The sequence below is a fragment of the Bos mutus genome, chromosome 27, assembly GCF_027580195.1.
Source record: "Bos mutus isolate GX-2022 chromosome 27, NWIPB_WYAK_1.1, whole genome shotgun sequence".
Lineage (NCBI taxonomy): Eukaryota > Metazoa > Chordata > Mammalia > Artiodactyla > Bovidae > Bos > Bos mutus.
This window is the reverse complement of record NC_091643.1, coordinates 16,282,629-16,301,156: the sequence shown is the minus strand read 5'-3', so window position 1 is coordinate 16,301,156 and position 18,528 is coordinate 16,282,629. Positions and strand designations below refer to the sequence as shown.

General features: G+C 51.0%; 1 protein-coding gene across 2 annotated transcripts; it reads right to left on the bottom strand.

The window, feature by feature from the left end:
• Positions 1-346: 346 nt before the first annotated feature.
• RNF122 (ring finger protein 122) lies at positions 347-18,271 on the bottom strand. 2 transcript variants are annotated; one of them, XM_005893730.3, is made up of 6 exons: positions 17,860-18,271; positions 9,649-9,805; positions 3,919-3,964; positions 3,632-3,673; positions 1,971-2,050; positions 347-1,483 (listed from the first exon to the last, which is right to left on the bottom strand). In XM_005893730.3, exons 1-6 carry the CDS (start codon positions 17,882-17,884, stop codon positions 1,369-1,371), a joined length of 465 nt encoding a protein of 154 aa, XP_005893792.1. In that variant the 5' UTR covers positions 17,885-18,271; the 3' UTR covers positions 347-1,368. The 2 variants fall into 2 exon arrangements, with proteins under 2 accessions (XP_005893792.1, XP_005893791.1); XM_005893729.3 differs by having other exon boundaries at positions 1,971-2,053; positions 17,860-18,270.
• Between the last annotated feature and the right edge of the window lie 257 nt (positions 18,272-18,528).

Genomic DNA, 18,528 nt, shown 5'->3' with positions numbered 1-18,528 from the left:
ACTCTTTGGGACCCCATGGCCTGTAACCCACCAGGCTCCTTTGTCCATGGGGTTTCCTAGGCATGAATACTGGAGTGGGTTGCCATTTCCTCCTCCAGGGGATCTTCCTGCCCCAGGGATCAAACCTGTCTCTCCCGCATTGGCAGCAGATTCTTTACCACAGAGCCACCTGGGAAGCCCAGACAGATACTAACCTGATACCAATTCTCCTTGGCAAGGATTAGGAACCTCTGTGTGCGTGTCCGCTCTGGGAACAGGGGAAGTGGGAGGACGCTGCTGGAGGATTCTGTTCCCTCTGCTGGCACCAAAAGGCCAACAGACACAGGCCACAACCACAGGCAGGAGGTTAGAGAAACTTGTTATTAAATTTAATTTTCTTTAAATACATACCTTTTTCCCACCCTCACCCAGTTGGGGGGAGGAACAGAGAAAGCCCCCAGTCCTTCCATTTGGGGGATTCCATGTATAAAGCCTGAGATGGTGAGGATGAAGTATAAAAATACTATTTACAAAGGAAAAGAGGGTGTCCGTCGCGACCTTAACCTTCAGACAGCCCCTCATCCCCAGGCCCCTTTTTGCTCCTTTAGAAAAGAAAAAAGAAAAAAAAAAACCCTGGGGAATCCACCTGGGTGTAGAAAAGGCCCTTCCTCTGGGAGGGGAGGGGAGGGGCGCTCAAACCCCAACATGGAATAGGAAGCTCTGAGATCAACCGAGGAACAGTGAACGGATTAAGCACCTCAGATGCTAGGAGAGGGCTGGGGCTGCCCCAGCCACCCCCCCGACCCCCACACCGTAGTCAGCAGGCCGGCCGGCCAGCCTTTGTTTCTGCAGGTCCCGTGTAAACATTGACTCTTCTGCATGTCCACGCACTTCCCGATTTCCTACAGAGCCTCCGCGGCTTCCACTGGAGGCGCCTGGTTCCTCCGTCTTTCCCCCCTTGCCTTCTAACCTTCCTCGGGAAGTGGTGGCAAGGAGGTGGGGGGGATCACAGGCGGGGCACAGCTCATCACACCCCTTCTTCGAGATCAGGGCAGCTCGTCCTCCTCGGGGAAACCCTCAAGGCAGGGTGAACTCCAAGTTCTTGGCTAAACAGGATTGGATCTCTGTTCCCAGAGCAGGGACAATGCAGGCAGAGTCCAGTCCCGGCAAGGCAAGGCCATCAGCACGGGGTAACAGGGAGGAAGGCTTCGGGAGGCAGAAGTGGGTGAGCCTGGTCTCACCCTACAGTGGAAGGCCAGCCTGGCATCCCCTCCCTTCCAGGTGACTGGGACCCTCACCACCCGCCAGTCTTGTTCACCGTGGATGCGAGGAAGGACCAGGCACCCACGAAGCTAGAGGTCTCCTTCAAGCCTGGTACGGAGGCAGCGCTCACACCAGCTCATCCAATAGGATCCCGATGCTCTGGGAGGCCTCGGAGGGGCCAGCGATGGGCTTGTTACACATGGGGCAGACACAGCGCACCTCCAGCCACTTCACCAGACACCTGCGGGCAAAAGCCGACCTGTTACTCCCTAAAAAGATACCAGCGTGCTCCGGCTGCCCCTTCATAGAGCCCCACTGCTTCCCAAGACAAGAACCTCTCCATCCCTGCCCTGGTCTAACCCTTCCGGCTTGCCTGGTGTGCAGACAGGATGCAGGGCATCAGCAAGGGGTGTGTGGGAAGGGCAGGGACTGGAGCCTCTAGAAGACTGTTGTTATTGTTCCATCTCCAAGTCATGTCCGACTCTGCAACCCCACCAACTGTAACCTGCCAGGGTCCTCCAACCATGGGATTCTCCAAGCAAGAAAACTGGAGTGGGTTGCCATGTCCTTCTCCAGGGGATCTTCCCGACCCAGGGATCGAGCCCGAGTCTCCTTCTCGGCAGGCAGGTTCTTTACCACTGTATCGCCTGGGAAGCCCCCCTCTAGAAGATGCTCCCTGCTTTCTTCGCTCCAAGGTATCTGGACACAGCCCCACGATGGACACTTACTTGCGGTGAAAGGCGTGTTGGCACGGGAGGACACCTAGCTCGTCCTTGCCCCTGAAGTCTTCCAGACAGACGGCACAGGTCTGCTGTGGGAAGAGAGAGCCGTGTGAGAGGAGACGGGGAGGAGCCTCCCCCTGAATCCTCAGTCACGTCAACCCCATCTCCACCCAAGAGAGGACTAACCCTGACACGTGGCAGCCATGCTCCACGGCAGACTGATCCAAGTAGATGAAATTAAATGGTTAGTTCCTCGGTCACGGCAGCCACATTTTAAGTGCTCAACAACCACAGTGTGGCTAGTGGCTCCCATGCCAGATAATACAGATAAAAAGCATTTAATTGTTAACGTGTTAATTTCTGTTGTGCAGCAGAGTGACTCAGTTATACATGTTATTTTTCATATTCTTTTCCATTATGGTTTATTTTAGCATACTGAATATATGCTATATATATTCAGTATATAATATATATATATGTGTGCTATATATATTCCCGGTGCTATACAATACGACTTCGTTGTCTATCCAGCCTACATATAACAGTTTGCATCTGCTAATCCCAAACTCTCAATCCGCCCCTCTCTACCCTCCTTTCCCTTGGCAACAACAAATCTGCCCTCCGTGTCTGTGAGTCTGTTTTTCTTTCGTAGATAAGTTCATTTGTATCATATTTTACATTCCACATCTAAGTGTTATCACATGGTATTTATCTCTCTGACTTCACTTAGCATGATAATCTCTAGGTTCACCCGTGTTACTGTAAATAGCATTATTTCATCCTTTTTTGTAATAGTCTTTCTAGCCTAGGACTTTCAACCAGGGGGCATTTAGCCATAACTAGAGGTAAGGATGGGGCTCTGGTATATGGTTTCCATTCTTTAAAGCCAGCCTTGCATCCTAGTATATTAACCCCTCAATCCCAGCTGAATTTCCTCTTCTGGAGGAGAGCTTAAGAAACATCAGAACTTGGGGACATCGTGACTATGGACCCCAAAGAGACAGACGAAATGAGGCCATGTCCAGGTTAGTCTTATGCATGATGAGATCCATGATTCTTCCCACACCCGGACAACCATACACACGCTCTCTGCACGAGTGCATGTGGTTATGGACGGAAGTCTTGGGACAGGAGTTAGGTGACCCCAAAGGCACAGGTGGGAAAGGAAGAAGTAATGGTCTAGTCCTGAAGGAGTTGGGAGTTGAGGGGTCCCAGAAAGTGGGTGTGATGGGTGGGTGGGGGGGAGAATGGAGGGGAACAGGGGAGAACTAGAGGGTTGGACCTGCATGTCAGATCCACAGTCGCCAGGACAGAGCACACACAGAGGGGACCCCTTTCGGACCCAGATGGGGACACCGAGCAGGGAAAGGTAGTGCAGTCTGGCCCGGGGTGGTCATACTGCCTTCCCAGTAAGACTACGTCTAGCAGGTTTCCTGGGGTCACAGGTCACCATGTACCCAAACCCTTTGGTGACCCCTTTGTTTTCTGCCAGCCCCAGTCCCAGACATAACAGATCCTGCATATTGATCACCTCCTGGGATGTGTCTTCTATTTGGCCCAAGGAGACCAGAAGGCAGGGACTAAGAAGGTTCCTAAAAAGGTCTTCAGACCTGGAGAAGGTTTGCCTTACCCGCTGGGCGCCCCGCCTGCTGCCCCAGGGCACTCACCCCATATAACTGCAACTTCTTGGCATCTCCTTTAAGCACCACCTGGGAAAAAAGAGGGGAGACCTGGGGTCAGAAGAAACCAAACACGGAGCCAGGTGGTATCAGCCGAGGAAGGGAGCCCCCAGCTCCACCCAGGGAGACCCCCGCTCTCCCTAGGCACGAGGGGAGAACAGGCCAGCTTCATCTTGCCCCCGCCCTGTTCCCTCCACCTCCCCCAGCCATCTCTAGCTGGGTTAGTAGTGGTGGAGCGGGGAGAGGTCTTAGGACAAAATGAGGACTTTATTTACCTCTTTATATCCATATCGTTCGCTCTGTGCCTGGTTCCGGAGTTTGCTGGGGGGAGCAAGAAAGAGGAGAGAGAAGAAGTCATTATGCTTTTGCACAAACAGCCATTCAGAGCAGGAGAGACAGGCCGGTGGCTTGGGACTTCCTTCTGGGGGTGGGGAGGTGCGTCCCGTAGACACGAAATATGCATAGAAGTCTCTGCAGGTCACCAGTGTGGGGTTAAGGACTCAGACTCAGGTTCAACTGCCTCAAAACTCACTGTCACCTACCCTCAACTGGGGGTGGGGGTTCTGGCAGAGCACCCTAAAAGTTCATTCACCTTCCTTCCTGGAAGGTCACTTCCTTTGGGCTCCCCAACTAGACAGATCAACCATCTGCTTGCTGAGTGTGCAAAAGTTAGTTTTGTTTTTGTTTTTTGGTCATACCACGTGGTTTGTGGGATCTTAGTTCCTGACCAGGGACGAACCTGCCCCCTTCAGCGGCGAAAGCGAGGAGCCCTCACCACTGAACTTCCAGGTAGACATTCTTAAGAGGGCTATTTCCTCCAAGCCCAGGCAGCAGGAGAACATCTGTTGAGCCTGGGGAATTTTCCACCCGGAGAACACAAGTATTCTGGAGGCAGAGCACACTCTTCCCCCTTCACAGCACCAGGCAACACAGGCAATCCCTTCTTTGTTTTCCTCTTTTTGTTTCAAGCTGGTGGCCTGCATACAGCCGGACTCTCAATGGCCAGAACACAATGGCCAGAACATGCCGTTACTAATGGCAGGAGCATAACTGTGATGGGGGATTTCCTAGGCGTCGATCTCTACCGATATAGATCCATATCCGCACTCATCAATTTCAAACACCTTCCAGAGGGAGAGACGTGCTTCTTGGCAGACAAGGAACACGGAGTCCAAAGAAGCTAAGTAACTTGCCCAAACTTCAGAGCTGCCTGGCAGCAGAGCTGGATTCTAACCAGTCGACCTGATGACAGAGCCCGAGCTCTTTAACACAAACTGTGGCCAGCCTCACAATCAGGTGGCACACACCATGCTCCTGGGCATAGCATGGGGTTTTGGAAAACACCCTTTCAATCAACAAGCCACCAACTTTCTGAATGGCTCACTGTGCCAATGGCCGAGACCGAGATGATGCACTGATAACTTTTTTTTTTTTTTGCTGTTTTATTTTCAGTGAGAGAAACCTTCTGAACTGTGCAGGGAGCTCTATGGTCTCCTGTACCTGGGGACCAGATAGAGTTTTCTCTCCCAGGAATCATTTCTACCAAAGATTTGTGTTATTGGAAGAAGACATCAGAGAACCACCAGGTTATGACCGGGGTGGCCAATCATGGTTTCCTGAGGGTCAAAGCCAGCTAACCATTTGTTTCATAAGGCCCAGAAGGGAAGAACTGTACTTTCCTATATATATATAATTTAATTTATTTAATTTTTGGCTGTGCTCTGTTGCTGCTCGACGGCTTTTATCTAGTTGCGGGAACGTGGGGGCTACTCTTCGCTTTGATGCTCAGGCTTCTCCTGTTGTGGAGCAGGGGCTCTGGGGTGCACGGGCTTCAGCAACTGCAGCATGTGGACTCAGCAGTTGCAGCTCTCAGGCTCTAGAGCACAGGCTCAGAAGTTGCGGTGCACGGGCTTAGCTGCTCCACGGCATGTGGGAACTTTCCGGTTCAGGGACCAAACCCGTGTCTGCTCCACGGCAGGTGGGCTCTTTACCACTGAGCCACCAGGGAAGCTCTGTACTTATTCTTTTTTTTTTAACTAAACTTTTTATTTTGTCATGGGGTATAGCAGATTAACAAACAATTGTTGTGATGGTTTCAGGTGGACTGCGAAGGGACTCAGCCATACATATCCATGGACCCATTCTCCCCCAAACTCCCCTCCCATCCAGGCTGCCAGGTTACACTGAGCAGACTTCTGTGTGCTGTACAGTAGGTCCTTGTTGGTTACAGAACTGTGCTTACTCTCATAAATGGTTGAAAGCAGGAATTGAAAGAATATTTCATGCCATGTGGAAATTATATGAAAATCAACTTTCAGTGCTTGCCATAAAATTTTACTGGAGCACAGCCACACTTATACTTTATGACTGCTTCTGTACAGAAGGGCTGGGTGGTTCAGACAGATATCATATGACCCGCAAAGCCTGTAATAGCTGGCATGAAAAAAAAAAAAAGCTGGTCTGAGTTAGAGGAAGAAAATCTTCAATCACTAGCCTTATTTGAAGGGCATGCACAAGGTAAGATGCTCCAAGAGCAACGCAGAGATGCTGGAACCAGAGCAAAGGAGGATGCAGAAAGCCTGGTGCACAGCCTGGGGGCAGATAAGATCGGCGGCCTCCACCTTCACGGCTCCTAACAGGAGGTCAGGGGACGGGTGGGGCCAGTGTCCCTCGGCCTCGAGGCTGGGCACCAGGCAGCACCGCCGCTGTCTGCCCCCCGACCCTCGACTCCTCTCTTATCGGAGTGGGGTTTCTGGTCCTTGGAGGGACAGGCTGAGGGTCTAACCAGCGCTCCCACTGTTCCACCCCTACCTGCACACGTTCCTGTACACACCTGCATCTGTGTTCCCACTTCTAAATGAGAGGGGCGGGGAAGGATGCACTTAAATGATCAAGGGCCACCTGCCTGATACTGGGTTCATCTGGGGAAGAAGAAACGTGCTCTCGTTGCCAGGCCGCCCAGAGCTGCCTTCTGAGGGACAGACTGCTGCTCTTTTAGCAGGTATATACAGAGTAAATAAGGAAGTGGCGAGAAGCCTGCCGGCTTCCTGGCTCAGAAAGAGGGGATGTCACATCTCCAGAGCCTCGCCTACTTCGCCTGCAGCGTGGCTACACTTAGGCAGTACACGCAGTGCCTTTCTGCTTGCTCTGTCATAGGACGCCTGGGGGCCCTTCTGTCTGGATGGCTCCATTTAATGGTCTTACCCAAGGAGTCTCCAGAAGCTGACTCTGAGAGCCCAGGACCATCAATTGGAACAGTGAAGGCTTCAGAGTCACGCTCTAGATTCACTCTGCCTGTAGATTTCCATATCAGGAAGGTAGAGGTTGGGATGAAACGGGGCCAAAAGGGTTGCAAGGAAAACGAGAGCAAAAAAGCAGAGATCCTGGGCCATCCCAGCGGGGATGGAGTGCCAACAACTCGGGACAGGTGGCCTTCTCAGCTGCTGGGGTGAGCAAAGCAGCTAAAAATACCCTGAATTCAATGAGCCCATTTCAAGCCACTGCCAGTGGGCGCTTCCTGGCTTTTCCCCTTTTGCAACAAACAATGCGGGTAAGTCCTGCAAAGAGTTGTTTCTTTCCTGCCCGATTTGTATTTCACGGGGCCCCTTCCATCCTGTGTAGGGCAGAGATCAGCTCCTGCTCCTGGCGACAGGGTGGGGCGGGGGGTGGCGGGGGGTCAGGGAAGACGGAGTGAGGGGGAGTTGGGCCGATGAGCTCAGCAGGTCAGGAGCGGGGAGTCACAGGCCTATTTTGGCTGAGGAGGAAACCGAGACGCAGGCAGAGGAAGTGGCTTCTGTGCTTGTGTGTCTTTCTATATATAGGCGCTCCCAGGCTGCCACATACCAGCAAGGCTGAGGAACCATGAGACGCCAGGGTCACACCGGTTTTGGGCTGCAGGACAGAGGGCGGGGTGGTGAAGGGGCAGATGACTGCAGAAGGAAAACAGGTGGCGCCAAGCAGCCCCACGGCAGGGGGAAAGCTTCTGGTATCATGTGGTCACCAACTCCAGCCAAGCAAAAAAAAAAAAATAAACCCGTCGTACCCAGAGCTCCCAGCCCGTTCTGCAACACCACTGCGTCTGGCTGCTTGGGGGTGGCCACGGGAGCCCCAGATGATCCCGTTCAAGGAATAAGAATCTGGGAAGGCCAACATCCGGAATCCGAAAGACCCTTGCTAACTGTCATCGGACAAGCCCATCTCACCATTTTTCCGGATACAGGACTTCATCTTTAACCGCCTGAGCATGAGTTTCCTCATTTACGAAGCAGACTAATACTGAAACTGGAGGGCAGTTCTGAAGACTAAGGCAGATGAACATTTCATAAGGTGGTCAGCACGGTGCCTAGCACACAAGGAAGTCCTGGGCAAAGAGGAGCTTAAACCCCAAGATCACACCTGTTAATGGCAGAACTGGGAAATGAAGCTGGGTCTCCCACCTACCGGCTCAGAGTGATTTTGTAGAATTTCCTCTCTTGACCACCTCTGCAGCCTGGCAGGAATGTGCATGCATGCGTGTGTGTGTGTGTGTGTGTGTGTGTGTGTAGGGGCCAGACACAGCCTGCTTTTACAGCCTCCTGCCAGCATCACACATAAATCTTGGGTATGCCTCCACCTTCTGTCTCCGGGGAGTTGCATACATTGCTTCATATGCGGAGAGTGAGGTGGTTATTGGTCAGGAAGACGAAAAGTTTGAGGAAGAAAACTTCAGCTGGGGGAAAGGGGCGGGCGGGTGTGGAAGAGGGTGTTGAGATACCGGAAATCTACCCACACCCTCACTTTACTAATGAGATGCAAATTTCAGACTCAGTGGTACAAGAGGGGAAAATAAACCACTACCTTCTCTGCAAAAAAGCCTTGTAAGTGGAAAATTCCAGTCCTGGGGACTTTTTAAAGTCTGGAGAAAAGAAGGAGGGCTGAGGCAGTGGATGAGAAGCAAAGGAGAGCAGGGCCCCAGGGCACTTCCCCTTCTTAAGAAGGGGCTCCTTGGCCTGAGGAATCTGAACAAGCATCTGCTAAACAAGCTTCTGATAGCCCTCCAGCCTCCCGCCAGGCGAGCCATTCAAACCCACGGGGATATCTCTGTGGGGAATGGGAACTCCTTTGGCCTTCGTCTTAATTTAATCTGTTTAGGTGATCTGATCAGATACTAGACACCCCAGGGGACGTCCGTCTACCCAGGTGTTGGGTAATCATATGCTTGTGTGTGGGCGTGTGGCTTGGTTTTATCACAATGGCTCCATGACATTCTACTGGTCAGGGGTGTGCAATGTTCCCCAATGCACAGGACAGACCCACACAATGAGGAATTGTTAATACCCATAGGGTGCCCTAGTTCAGAAACACTACTGTATTTTCCACCCTGAATACCAGGCATGCTCTACATTTTTGATAGAAGATAGCCACCAATTCCCTTGTCTAGAAGCAAAGAAAACAGTTCCTGGAGCTTGGCTCGCCCTGCTAAGCTCCAATCCTTCCCTGGACCCCTACGCGATAAGAAGTAACGGTTTTCAGTTTTTATTCCCTCAAACGTAAGAGGCAGTACAAACAGGCAGCTCTGCAGACACCAGCTTGCTAATATTAGCATCTGGAAGGATGATAACAGGATTTCCCAGGAGGGCAGAGGGTCATGCCACTGGTGGAATGATACTCCCTTAGCCCTGGCCACCCAGAGGGTGTGAGTGGGTGGAGAGAGATGGCGAGGGACCACTGATGATATTACTTGGTCATTCTAGGCAACATGAGAGGAACTGGCCAGCAGGCGGGATGCAGGCTGATCCATGCTGACCTTGTATGTGCTGGACAACTGGATAGGCTGATGCAAATAGAAACAGCAGGCCTCAGGGGCCCAGCAAACGGCAGGTTAAGTCTTGTCCTCAAAGCAAGGAGCCCCGGCTGGAGGCTGGTGACTCTGCAACAGGAGGCTCGCTCGGTTCACCCTACCTACGGCCGCCACCTCCTGGACCTCCCCCTCCCTGGGACCCCAGGTCAGACAGCGAGCCACCCACCTGATAAAATAGCAGCAGAAGATGAGGCTCAGCATGAAGACGAAGATGCCCGTGCCGAAGATGACCATGTAGATGTTGAGGGGAAGGTCTTGGAAACTGATGGGGGGCATTGAGCAGGACTTGTTGGTGCTCACCAGTCCCAGGCCACAGAAACACCCTGCAGACAACAGGAGAGGGCAAGTGTTATGTTAGTGGGAAATTTACTACCGAGGCTGATGCCACTCTGCGTGAGCAAGGATGCAGCGAGACATGGCAAGCCTCTCCCTCAGGGACTTACTTTTTTCTAATTGAAGCATAATTGATTTACAATGTTGTGTTCACTGCGGATGTTCAGCAAAGTGATTCAGATATCCATATACATATATGTATTCTTGTTCATATTCTTTTCCATGATGGCTTATTAAAGAATATTGAATACAGTTCTCTGTGCTTTGCAGTAGGTCCTTGCTATTTATTTTATACACAGTAGTTGGTATCTGTTAATCCCAAACTCCTAATTTACCCCTCCCTCATTCCTTTTCTCCTTTGGGAGCTGTAAGCTTGTTTTCTATTGTTTCTTCGTCTGTGAGTCTGTTTCTGTTTTGTAAACAAGTTCCTCTGTGTCATATTTTAGATTCCACATATAAGTGATATTGTATGGTATCTGTCTTTCTCTGTCTTTCTCACTTCACTTAGTATGATAATCTCTAGGTCCATCCAGGTTGCTGCAAAGAGCATTATTTCATTCTTCTCTTTTTATGGCTGAGTAGTTTTCCATGATTATATTGGATTGGCCAAAGAGTTCGTTTGGGTATTTCCTGAAACGTTGTATGGAAAAACCCAAATGAACTTTTGGACGAACCCAATATCATGTGTGCATGTCTGTGTGTGTGTATGTCTGTGGGTATATGTGTGTGTGTGTGTGTATGTGTGTGTGCATGTCTGTGTGTGTGCATGTCTGTGTGTATATGTGTGTGTATGTCTCTGTGTATGTGTATGTGTGTGTGTATGTCTGTGCATGTGTGTAAGGTATATGTGTGTGTCTGTGTGTGTGCATGTCTGTGTGTGTGCATGTCTGTGTGTATATGTGTGTGTATGTCTCTGTGTGTGTATGTCTGTGTGTATATGTGTGTGTATGTCTGTGTGTGTATGTGTGTAAGGTATATGTGTGTGTATGTGTGTGTGCATGTCTGTGTGTATATGTGTGTGTATGTCTCTGTGAGTGTATGTCTCTGTGTGTGTATGTGTGTGTTTGTGTGTGTATGTCTCTGTGTGTGTATGTCTCTCTGTGTGTGTATGTGTGTGTATGTGTATATGTGTGTGTGTGTGTGCATGTCTGTGTGTATATGTGTGTATGTGTGTGTGCATGTCTCTCTGTGTGTGTATGTCTGTGTGTATGTATGTGTGTGTCTGTGTATGTCTCTCTGTGTGTGTATGTGTGTGTATGTGTGTGTGTGTGTATGTGTGCGTGCATGTCTCTGTGTGTGTATGTCTGTGTGTATATGTGTGTGTATGCACGCGTGTATGTGTATATGTGTGTGTGCATGTCTCTGTGTGTATGTCTCTGTGTGTCTATGTGTGCATGTGTATGCGTGTGTGTATATGTGTGTGTGTGTATGTCTGTGTGTGTGTGTGTGAACCACATCTTCTTTATCCAGTCACGTGTTGAACATTCAGCTGCTTCCATGCCCTGGCTACTGTCAATAGTGCTGCTATGACGTTGGGGTACAACCATCTTTTTGAAGGCGTGGTTTTTTTGGGGGGTAAATACCCAGAAGTGGGACTGCTAGATTATGTGGCAGCTCTACTTTGAGTTTTTTAAGCAATCTCTACACTGTTTTCCATACTGGGTGCACCAATTTACATTCCAGGGACTTACATTTACACCCTCGACCTAACACTAGTGGCATGATCTTGGGTAAATGATTTAATCAGTCTAGGAAACGGGATCCTACACGTGGTACTTCAACCTGCACCTCCTTCTAGGGGATCAAGGAATCGGGCAGTGGGTGGAAATGGAAAACTCACTTCTGTCCGGTAGAAGCCCCTAGGGTACACTAGCAAGACGAAGAGCCTCAGGTGAGGAAGCATCCATCTGGGCTCCAATCCCACCTCTCCCTAGCTACTCAATCTTTGAGAAATTACCTTGCTGAAAAGCTCCCCTTTGCCACAGGAAAACAAGCAAAGTGCAGAGGCGACCGAAGACTATGGTGTAAGAAATATGCTTTGTAAATTGCAAAGCGAAGTTGCAAAGGTCATTTGTCATTATTAAGCCACCTGCTCCAGAAGCCAGGCTGCACCCAGACCAGAATAGAAATTGTTCACTCTGAGTCTGGGCCCGCGTTCCAGAATGTGGCGGGGGTGGGGGAGGGGGAGCCACTGCTCATTTTTCCTGGCCACCCTCCCCTTTTCTACTCAAAGCCTCACCATGCAGTCTGCTAATGGCAGTGGTGTCCCCAGAGCTTGCAGAACACAGAATCTCAAGCCAGCCTCCATCAAAGCGAATCAGAATCTACGTTTCAACAAGGTCCCTTCAGTGTGGGAAGCACAGGTGGCCACTAGAAGCTTCACTCACGTGACTCAGGAATAAACCCTGATTGATCCGAAGGTGACAATCACCTTGCTTTTGCCAGGGTTTGGTGTTGGGGTAGGTATGTGATTGGGCTTCCCTGGTGGCTCAGCGGTAAAGAATCTGCTTGTCAAAGAAGAAGATGGGGGTTCGATCCTTGGGTGGGGAAGATCCCCTGGAGAAGAGAGGGAAATGGCAACCCACTCCAGGATCCATGCCTGGGAAATCCCATGGACAGAGGCACCTGGTGGGCTATAGTCCATGGGGTCACAGAGACTAAATGACACCACCACCAACAAAGGTACGTGATTAGGTTCTGGCTGAAGAAAAACAAAGAAGAACATCTGCTATAAAGACAAGATTTTCCTTTCTTGGGTTACATCTCTCCGAAGCATTTGGAATGGTGGAAGCCAAGTTACAGCTGGTAAGAGGGAAGTTCAATATAAAGCTGGTGGCAGAAAAGACAAGGAAAGAGGAGGAATGAAAGATGTTGTCTGTCAAGTGGCTGGAAAAATCAATCCTGGAGCTACTTCACGGGACCATTGGTCCTGAGGGTTAGAAAATTGTCTATTATGGTTATAAGGGGGAAAAAAGAAAAAGGAATTAACCATAAATCAGGTGAGTGGTTTTTCTTGCTAGCAGGCAAAAATATCAGTGATCTGAAAGGTAAGCCTCAGAGTCTTGGATTTCAGAAAGTGTTGGGACAGGAAGGCTAGACTTCACCATACGCGTGTGTGTGTGTGTGTGTGTGTGCGCACTCATTCACTCAGTTGTTTCCAACTCTGTGCAACTCTACGGGCTGTAGCATGCCAAGCTCCTCTGTCCATGGGATTCTCCAGGCAAGAATGCTGGGTTGCCATTTCCTTCTCCAGGGATCTTCCCGACTCAGGGATCGAATGTCTCGAGTTTCCTGCACTGGCAGGCGGATTCTTTACCGATGAGCCACCCGGGAAGCCCTTACACACGCTACCAGCCAAACACATCTCATGCTACCAACTGAACCTTTGTAATAACATCACCATGAAATGTACTCTCCCCGCCCTCTCCACAGGGTTTGAAAAAAAAGACTCAATCATTAAATAACGCCTATAGTCAAACAGCTAAGAAGGCCTGGCTTCAAAGACCTACGGGGACTTTCCTGGCAGTTGAGTGGTTAGCACTCTGCACTTTCACTGCTGAGGGCACAGGTTCTGTCCCTGGTGGGGGTGAGGGGAGTGGGGAGGTGGGGACTAAGATCTCACAAGCCGTGGCGGGGTGGGCGGGTAGGGAGAGGGGGGAGGAGGACTCAGGCCTTCAATACGGGTTCCTGTGCTTTCCTGACATTGTGGTTAGGAGCCATTAATATACTTTGAAATGTTATACCATAATTAAGGCTGTGACCCCAACTCCACAGAAGACTTGACTCGAAAGACCGGAGTCATCTCTGACCTCACACATCTCCACCCTCTTCATCCCTGAGATCAGTCTAGTGACCAATATAACAAGCCCCCTCCAAACCTCTTTCAGACTGTATGCCAACTCTCCTGCCAAGTCTCTATTCCAAACACACTTGGAGCCCAGTTCTACTCCAAGTCCTTATTAATTGATGTCTAGTCCCTCCTTTAATTTAGCCCACATGTCTGGCATATCCTCCCACTCCGTTTTTCTACTATGATCTACCAAACTCAGGCTTCTAGTGCTCCCAAACAAGAATGCGCTGGGTCCTCTCTCTCCCTCCCCAACTCAGTATCCCCCAGCATCACCCAAGGTGAACGAGTCTCCTCTCTATTTCTTGCCCAACCCTGTCTTCACCTGCCTCCAAACTTTTGCTCATGCAGCTTTCTCTGCCTGAAACTCTCTCTCCCTTCCCAAAGTCCCCCAAGGCTGGTCTTTGTGATATTCACCCCCAGCCCAGACCCCGGCTCGAATTCTACAGGGCTCACAGCCTGTATCACATGTTCTGGCTCCAGCACTCTCAGTTGACTGTCTTAGGTTGCCCTACAGTTCCTAGAATCAGCTTCATTTAACTCAAACATGCATTAAACACTGATTACACGACAAGTACCATGACAGACACTGAAGGAAAAAGGAAGGAAAGACTAGATGATATTACAGTCTAGGGAAGAAGACAGACACAAAGATTTCCATCGTGGAAAGTGTGGTACATAGTAGGTGTGTGTGGTACATAGTAGATGTGTGACTGATGAGATGGTTGGATGGCATCATCGACTTAACGGACAAAAATCTGAGCAAACTCAGGGAGATAGTGATGGACAGGGAAGCCTGGCATGCTGCAGTCCATGGGGTTGCAAAGAGTCGGACACGACTGAGCGACTGAACAACAACATACAATTCTGAGATCAGAGACAGAGAGTTCTAACGAGCCTGAGCACTCCTAGGTCTAAGGATAGCAAACTTTCGTACTTTGACTGAAATGGCAACCCACTCCAGTATTCTTGCCTGAAGAATCCCATGAACGGAGGAGCCCGATAGGCTACAGTCCAGGGGGTCGCAAAGAGTAGAACACGACTGAGTGACTTCACTTACCCTCACGTTTGGTTTTTTTTCAGTAACTGGTTAACAGATAAGTAATTCCTGATTTTTCTCAAGGCGACCTAGTCCTCTTGGCAAAAGCTCCTGCTTCAAAGTAAGGAGACTGAAGTTTGGGAAAATTGCCCAGAAACTGCCCTCAGCTGACGGGTGACCAGTCAACCAACAAGTACTGCTTGCTGGCTTGACTTGTACACTGATCTAGACATTGTGGGGAAACAAAAAGCAAAAGTAGTTCTTGTCCAGAGAGACTTTTGGGTTAAAGCTGGGAAAAAATTAATTATCTACTAAACTTTGCTAACCCCCTGCTTCTTAGCCTCCGGCATGGATTAGAAAGTTTTCACCACCTCTTCACCCTCCGCTCAATATTTGATCTCTGTGGGCCAAAGGAGATTGATTTTTCTGGGAAGACACCATGGTGGACTGGCCAGGCAGGAACAACTTTTTGTCTACTCTGAAAAATGGTGTTTGGGATTGTCTTCCAGGTAAATCTGTCCTCCATGCCAAAGAGGCTTCTTTCCCACCAGGCACGTACGTCTCCCCCGGCCCCGTCTCATCAACAGCTGATGCTGTGAGAGTCTAATCCTCCATCTGTCTTGACTCTCCATGTACCTTTTTTATTTTTTTAAAAAGTCTTTACTGAATTTGTTACAGTATTGCTTTTATGTTTTGGTTTTTTGGCTGGGAGGCAAGTGGGATCTCAGTTCCTTGACCAGGGACTGAACTCACACTCAGTGCACTGGAAGTCAAACTGTTGACCACTGGATCACCAGGGAAATTCCACCATGTACCTTTCCTCTGCTGTATCCTGGCATCCATAGGGTCCCAAAAAACCTCATTTGGTTCCTTTGCATGGCAATGACCATAGATAACACAGAGGGTTTGCATGTATGCACTCTGAAGGCTCTCTGGCCTCAGCAGTGTATCAGTTTATTTTGATCATCTGATTTTGCCGAGAGGCTTTCCCTGGGGCTCCAGGATTGAGTCAGCGAGTTGGGACTTTCTATGATAAAGAGGTGTGGGTGAGAAGAGCTTCATGGCTAAGAGGAGATGGTCCATTTGCTTGCATTCTGATCAAAAAAGTAGACAAAAGATACACTGGGCTAAAAGCTGACAGTGCTGTAGCTTTTTATCTAAATTTACAAGGAAAGAATTTTTAACCCCAGGAATGACAGGCTCCAGATAGTTATCACAAAGGTGTTCGGGGAGGGATTGCTTCTTCCCTGGAGTCGGAGAACAGTCCTTTCTCCATCACTTTAAGAAGTAAAAAGAAACACCACATAGGAAGTCAACTGTGTTGTTGTTTAGTCGCTGAGCTGCGTCCAACTCTCTTGCGACCCCATGGACTGCAGCCCGCCAGGCTTCTCTGTCCATGGAACTCTCCAGGCAAGAATACTGGAGTGGGTTGCCATGCCCTCCTCCAGGGGAATCTTCCTGATCCAGGGATCAAACACGTGTCTCCTGCATTGGCAGGGTGATTCTTTACAATTAAGTCACCTGGGAAGCCCAAGTCAACTATAAATTAACAAAAAATAAACACATGTTTTAAAAAGTGGAAACATGAGGCAGCGAGTGCTCTGCGGGTCTAAAAACCTATGAAAGGGGGCCGCCCAGAAGCAGGGCTAGTGTTCACTGACAGCTAGCTACCTCGGTTTTTCTCCTGAAGTCTGTTCCATTGTTTCCCCCGACCTATGAAAGCCTTGACATCAGAATGTCTCATCCCCCAGCTCGCGGGCTGGGAGCTGGAGTGACGTCAAGAGAAGGGCTGGCCAAGAACGACCAGGGGATCTGGGAAATGCTTCTCTTTCCCAGCCAACGGGAATCTTTCCCAGATGCGGGGGTTCACTGTCCTCCCCCACCCCCACCCCCACCCCACCCCCGCCCCCACTCCAGCTATGCCTCCGATCACACACACAGCTTGGTTCATTTTCAGGAAATTAGATCCTACCAGCTAGAGGAAGAGGGGGATGGGAGCCCCTCATACACAGGCTGCCCAAACCCTGCCTTAAAACAAAAGCCTCTTGAAATAATTAATGCGAGATCTGGCAAGAGTCTGCTCTCAAGAATGGATTTCTTCCCCCCGCCACTAACTAGCCAGCCTACCCTACTCAGAGATAAGGCCAGCTGCTTCTTTCTCCCTGCCCCCGGCCCCTGCCCGCCCTTCCCCCCTTTCTCCAGAAACTCTCCAAGCTTTAGAACAAGGCAGTCAAGATCCCAGGGTCACTGGAGGGTATTAGCAGCCAAAGTTTTGAACTGACCCGCTTAGAAGGGCGTCTCTTCAGGTAACCTGGACAAGGAGTCAGCCCCAAGCCCAACCTGTAGTCACGGAAACTGCTAAAAAGCCTAAATGTGAGATGCACTTAGCATCAACCAGGCTGGAGAGGGAGGGGAGATTGGGTCTGGAGGCGCGGACACTACCTAGGCACAGGAGCTGGTACCGTGGTCTGGCCTTGGGGCCAGTGAGCACAGATGCCCAGGCAAGCCCTGCATTCAAGGGTAGCCGGGCGCCAGGAGATCTACACGGCTTTATCAATCCAATAAAGGCACGCTCATTAATCCGGCGTCATCCCCGGGCACAAAGCCCCCGAGCAGCCGGTGCGAAGCCAACAAAGGCGCAAGGGAAGCCGCCCCCGCGCCCCGTCCTGCACGCTGCACTGTATACATATTTAAAATAGCCTGCAAAGTTTCAGACCAGGAACTTGAGCTCCCTCTAGGAGATCCGAGCCCGAGCGCGGATTTAATTCTCCGCCGACGACCACAACAAAGAACAAGAGTTTGAGCGCACAAAGGCGAGGAGGGAGGCGGGTACGAGTGCGAAGCCGCCGCACAGAGGCCGGGAACCCCTCGGCTCCCACGACCCCCGCCCGCCCGAGAGATCCTTCTAGGCCCCGGAGTGAAACCTGGATCCCCACTCCCCTCCCGACCCCCCCGCCCCCCTTTCAAATTCCGCGCTGTGCAGAGCAGAGTTGAGCGCCAGGACGCCTCCTCGGAGGTCCCATTGCAGTAAAAACTTGGCTCGAGAGGGAGAAGGAGCCCTCCGATCTGAAACCTGGCGCCTCCCTATCCTCGTCTCCAGCCAGCCCCATGTCCCTTGCGCCCCCGCTCCCCCCACCCCTCCAAAGCCCCGGACTCACCGTTACACCACTGGAATGGGTGCATCAATGAACTCTCGGCTGGCTTCCTCAGGCGAAAGAAGGCAGGTGCGGGGCGGGAAGGCGGGGTGGGCGCGCCGGCCGGTGGGGTCGCAGGAGGGGCCGGTGCGCTGCGCGGGCGGCCGCCCTTCCCCTACAAGTGGAACTCCCTCCGGAGCCGGGAGCTTCGGCGCGATAGGTTTTTGGAGCCACAAAGGGGAAAGAAGAGAAGAGAGACAGAAAAGTCTCCCGGCTCTAAGGACTAGCGGAGGAAAGGCAGGAAGGACCCGGGGGCTGGGGCGTGCTGCGGGGCGCCCGGTGGGCAGAGGAGAGGAAATAGCCCTAGGCAGAGGCGAGCCCTGGACGCCGCCGCACGGAGGTGAGACGCCAAGGACTCCGAAACTGACACGGTGCACGCACACCCCCTCCCTTATACTGCCCCCGTGCCCCTCCCGTCACCGGCCCTCAGCCAATGGGAGCCTTCCTCCGGCCCCTGGCATTACTTGCAGATCCGCCCCATCCGAGTGTGGGGAGCATCTCTGAGGCTTGGGCGCCTCCCCTTCACCTTCAGTCCAGAGACGATCGGGCGGCGCGCTGGCCCGAGCAGCCCCGAGCCAGCCTCCTCCGCTCGGGACCTGGAGGAAAGTGAACAATTAATGCCACCTTGTTTTC

Excerpts from the sequence above, each read along its gene's own strand:
- RNF122 (XM_005893729.3), bottom strand. The coding sequence starts at position 17,884 with ATGCACCCATTCCAGTGGTGTAACG. Across the intron at positions 3,965-9,648 it reads TTCTGCTGCTATTTTATCAG|CAAACTCCGGAACCAGGCAC; the intron begins GTGGGTGGCTCG and ends TGCTCCCCCCAG. Across the intron at positions 3,674-3,918 it reads AACGATATGGATATAAAGAG|GTGGTGCTTAAAGGAGATGC; the intron begins GTAAATAAAGTC and ends CTTTTTTCCCAG.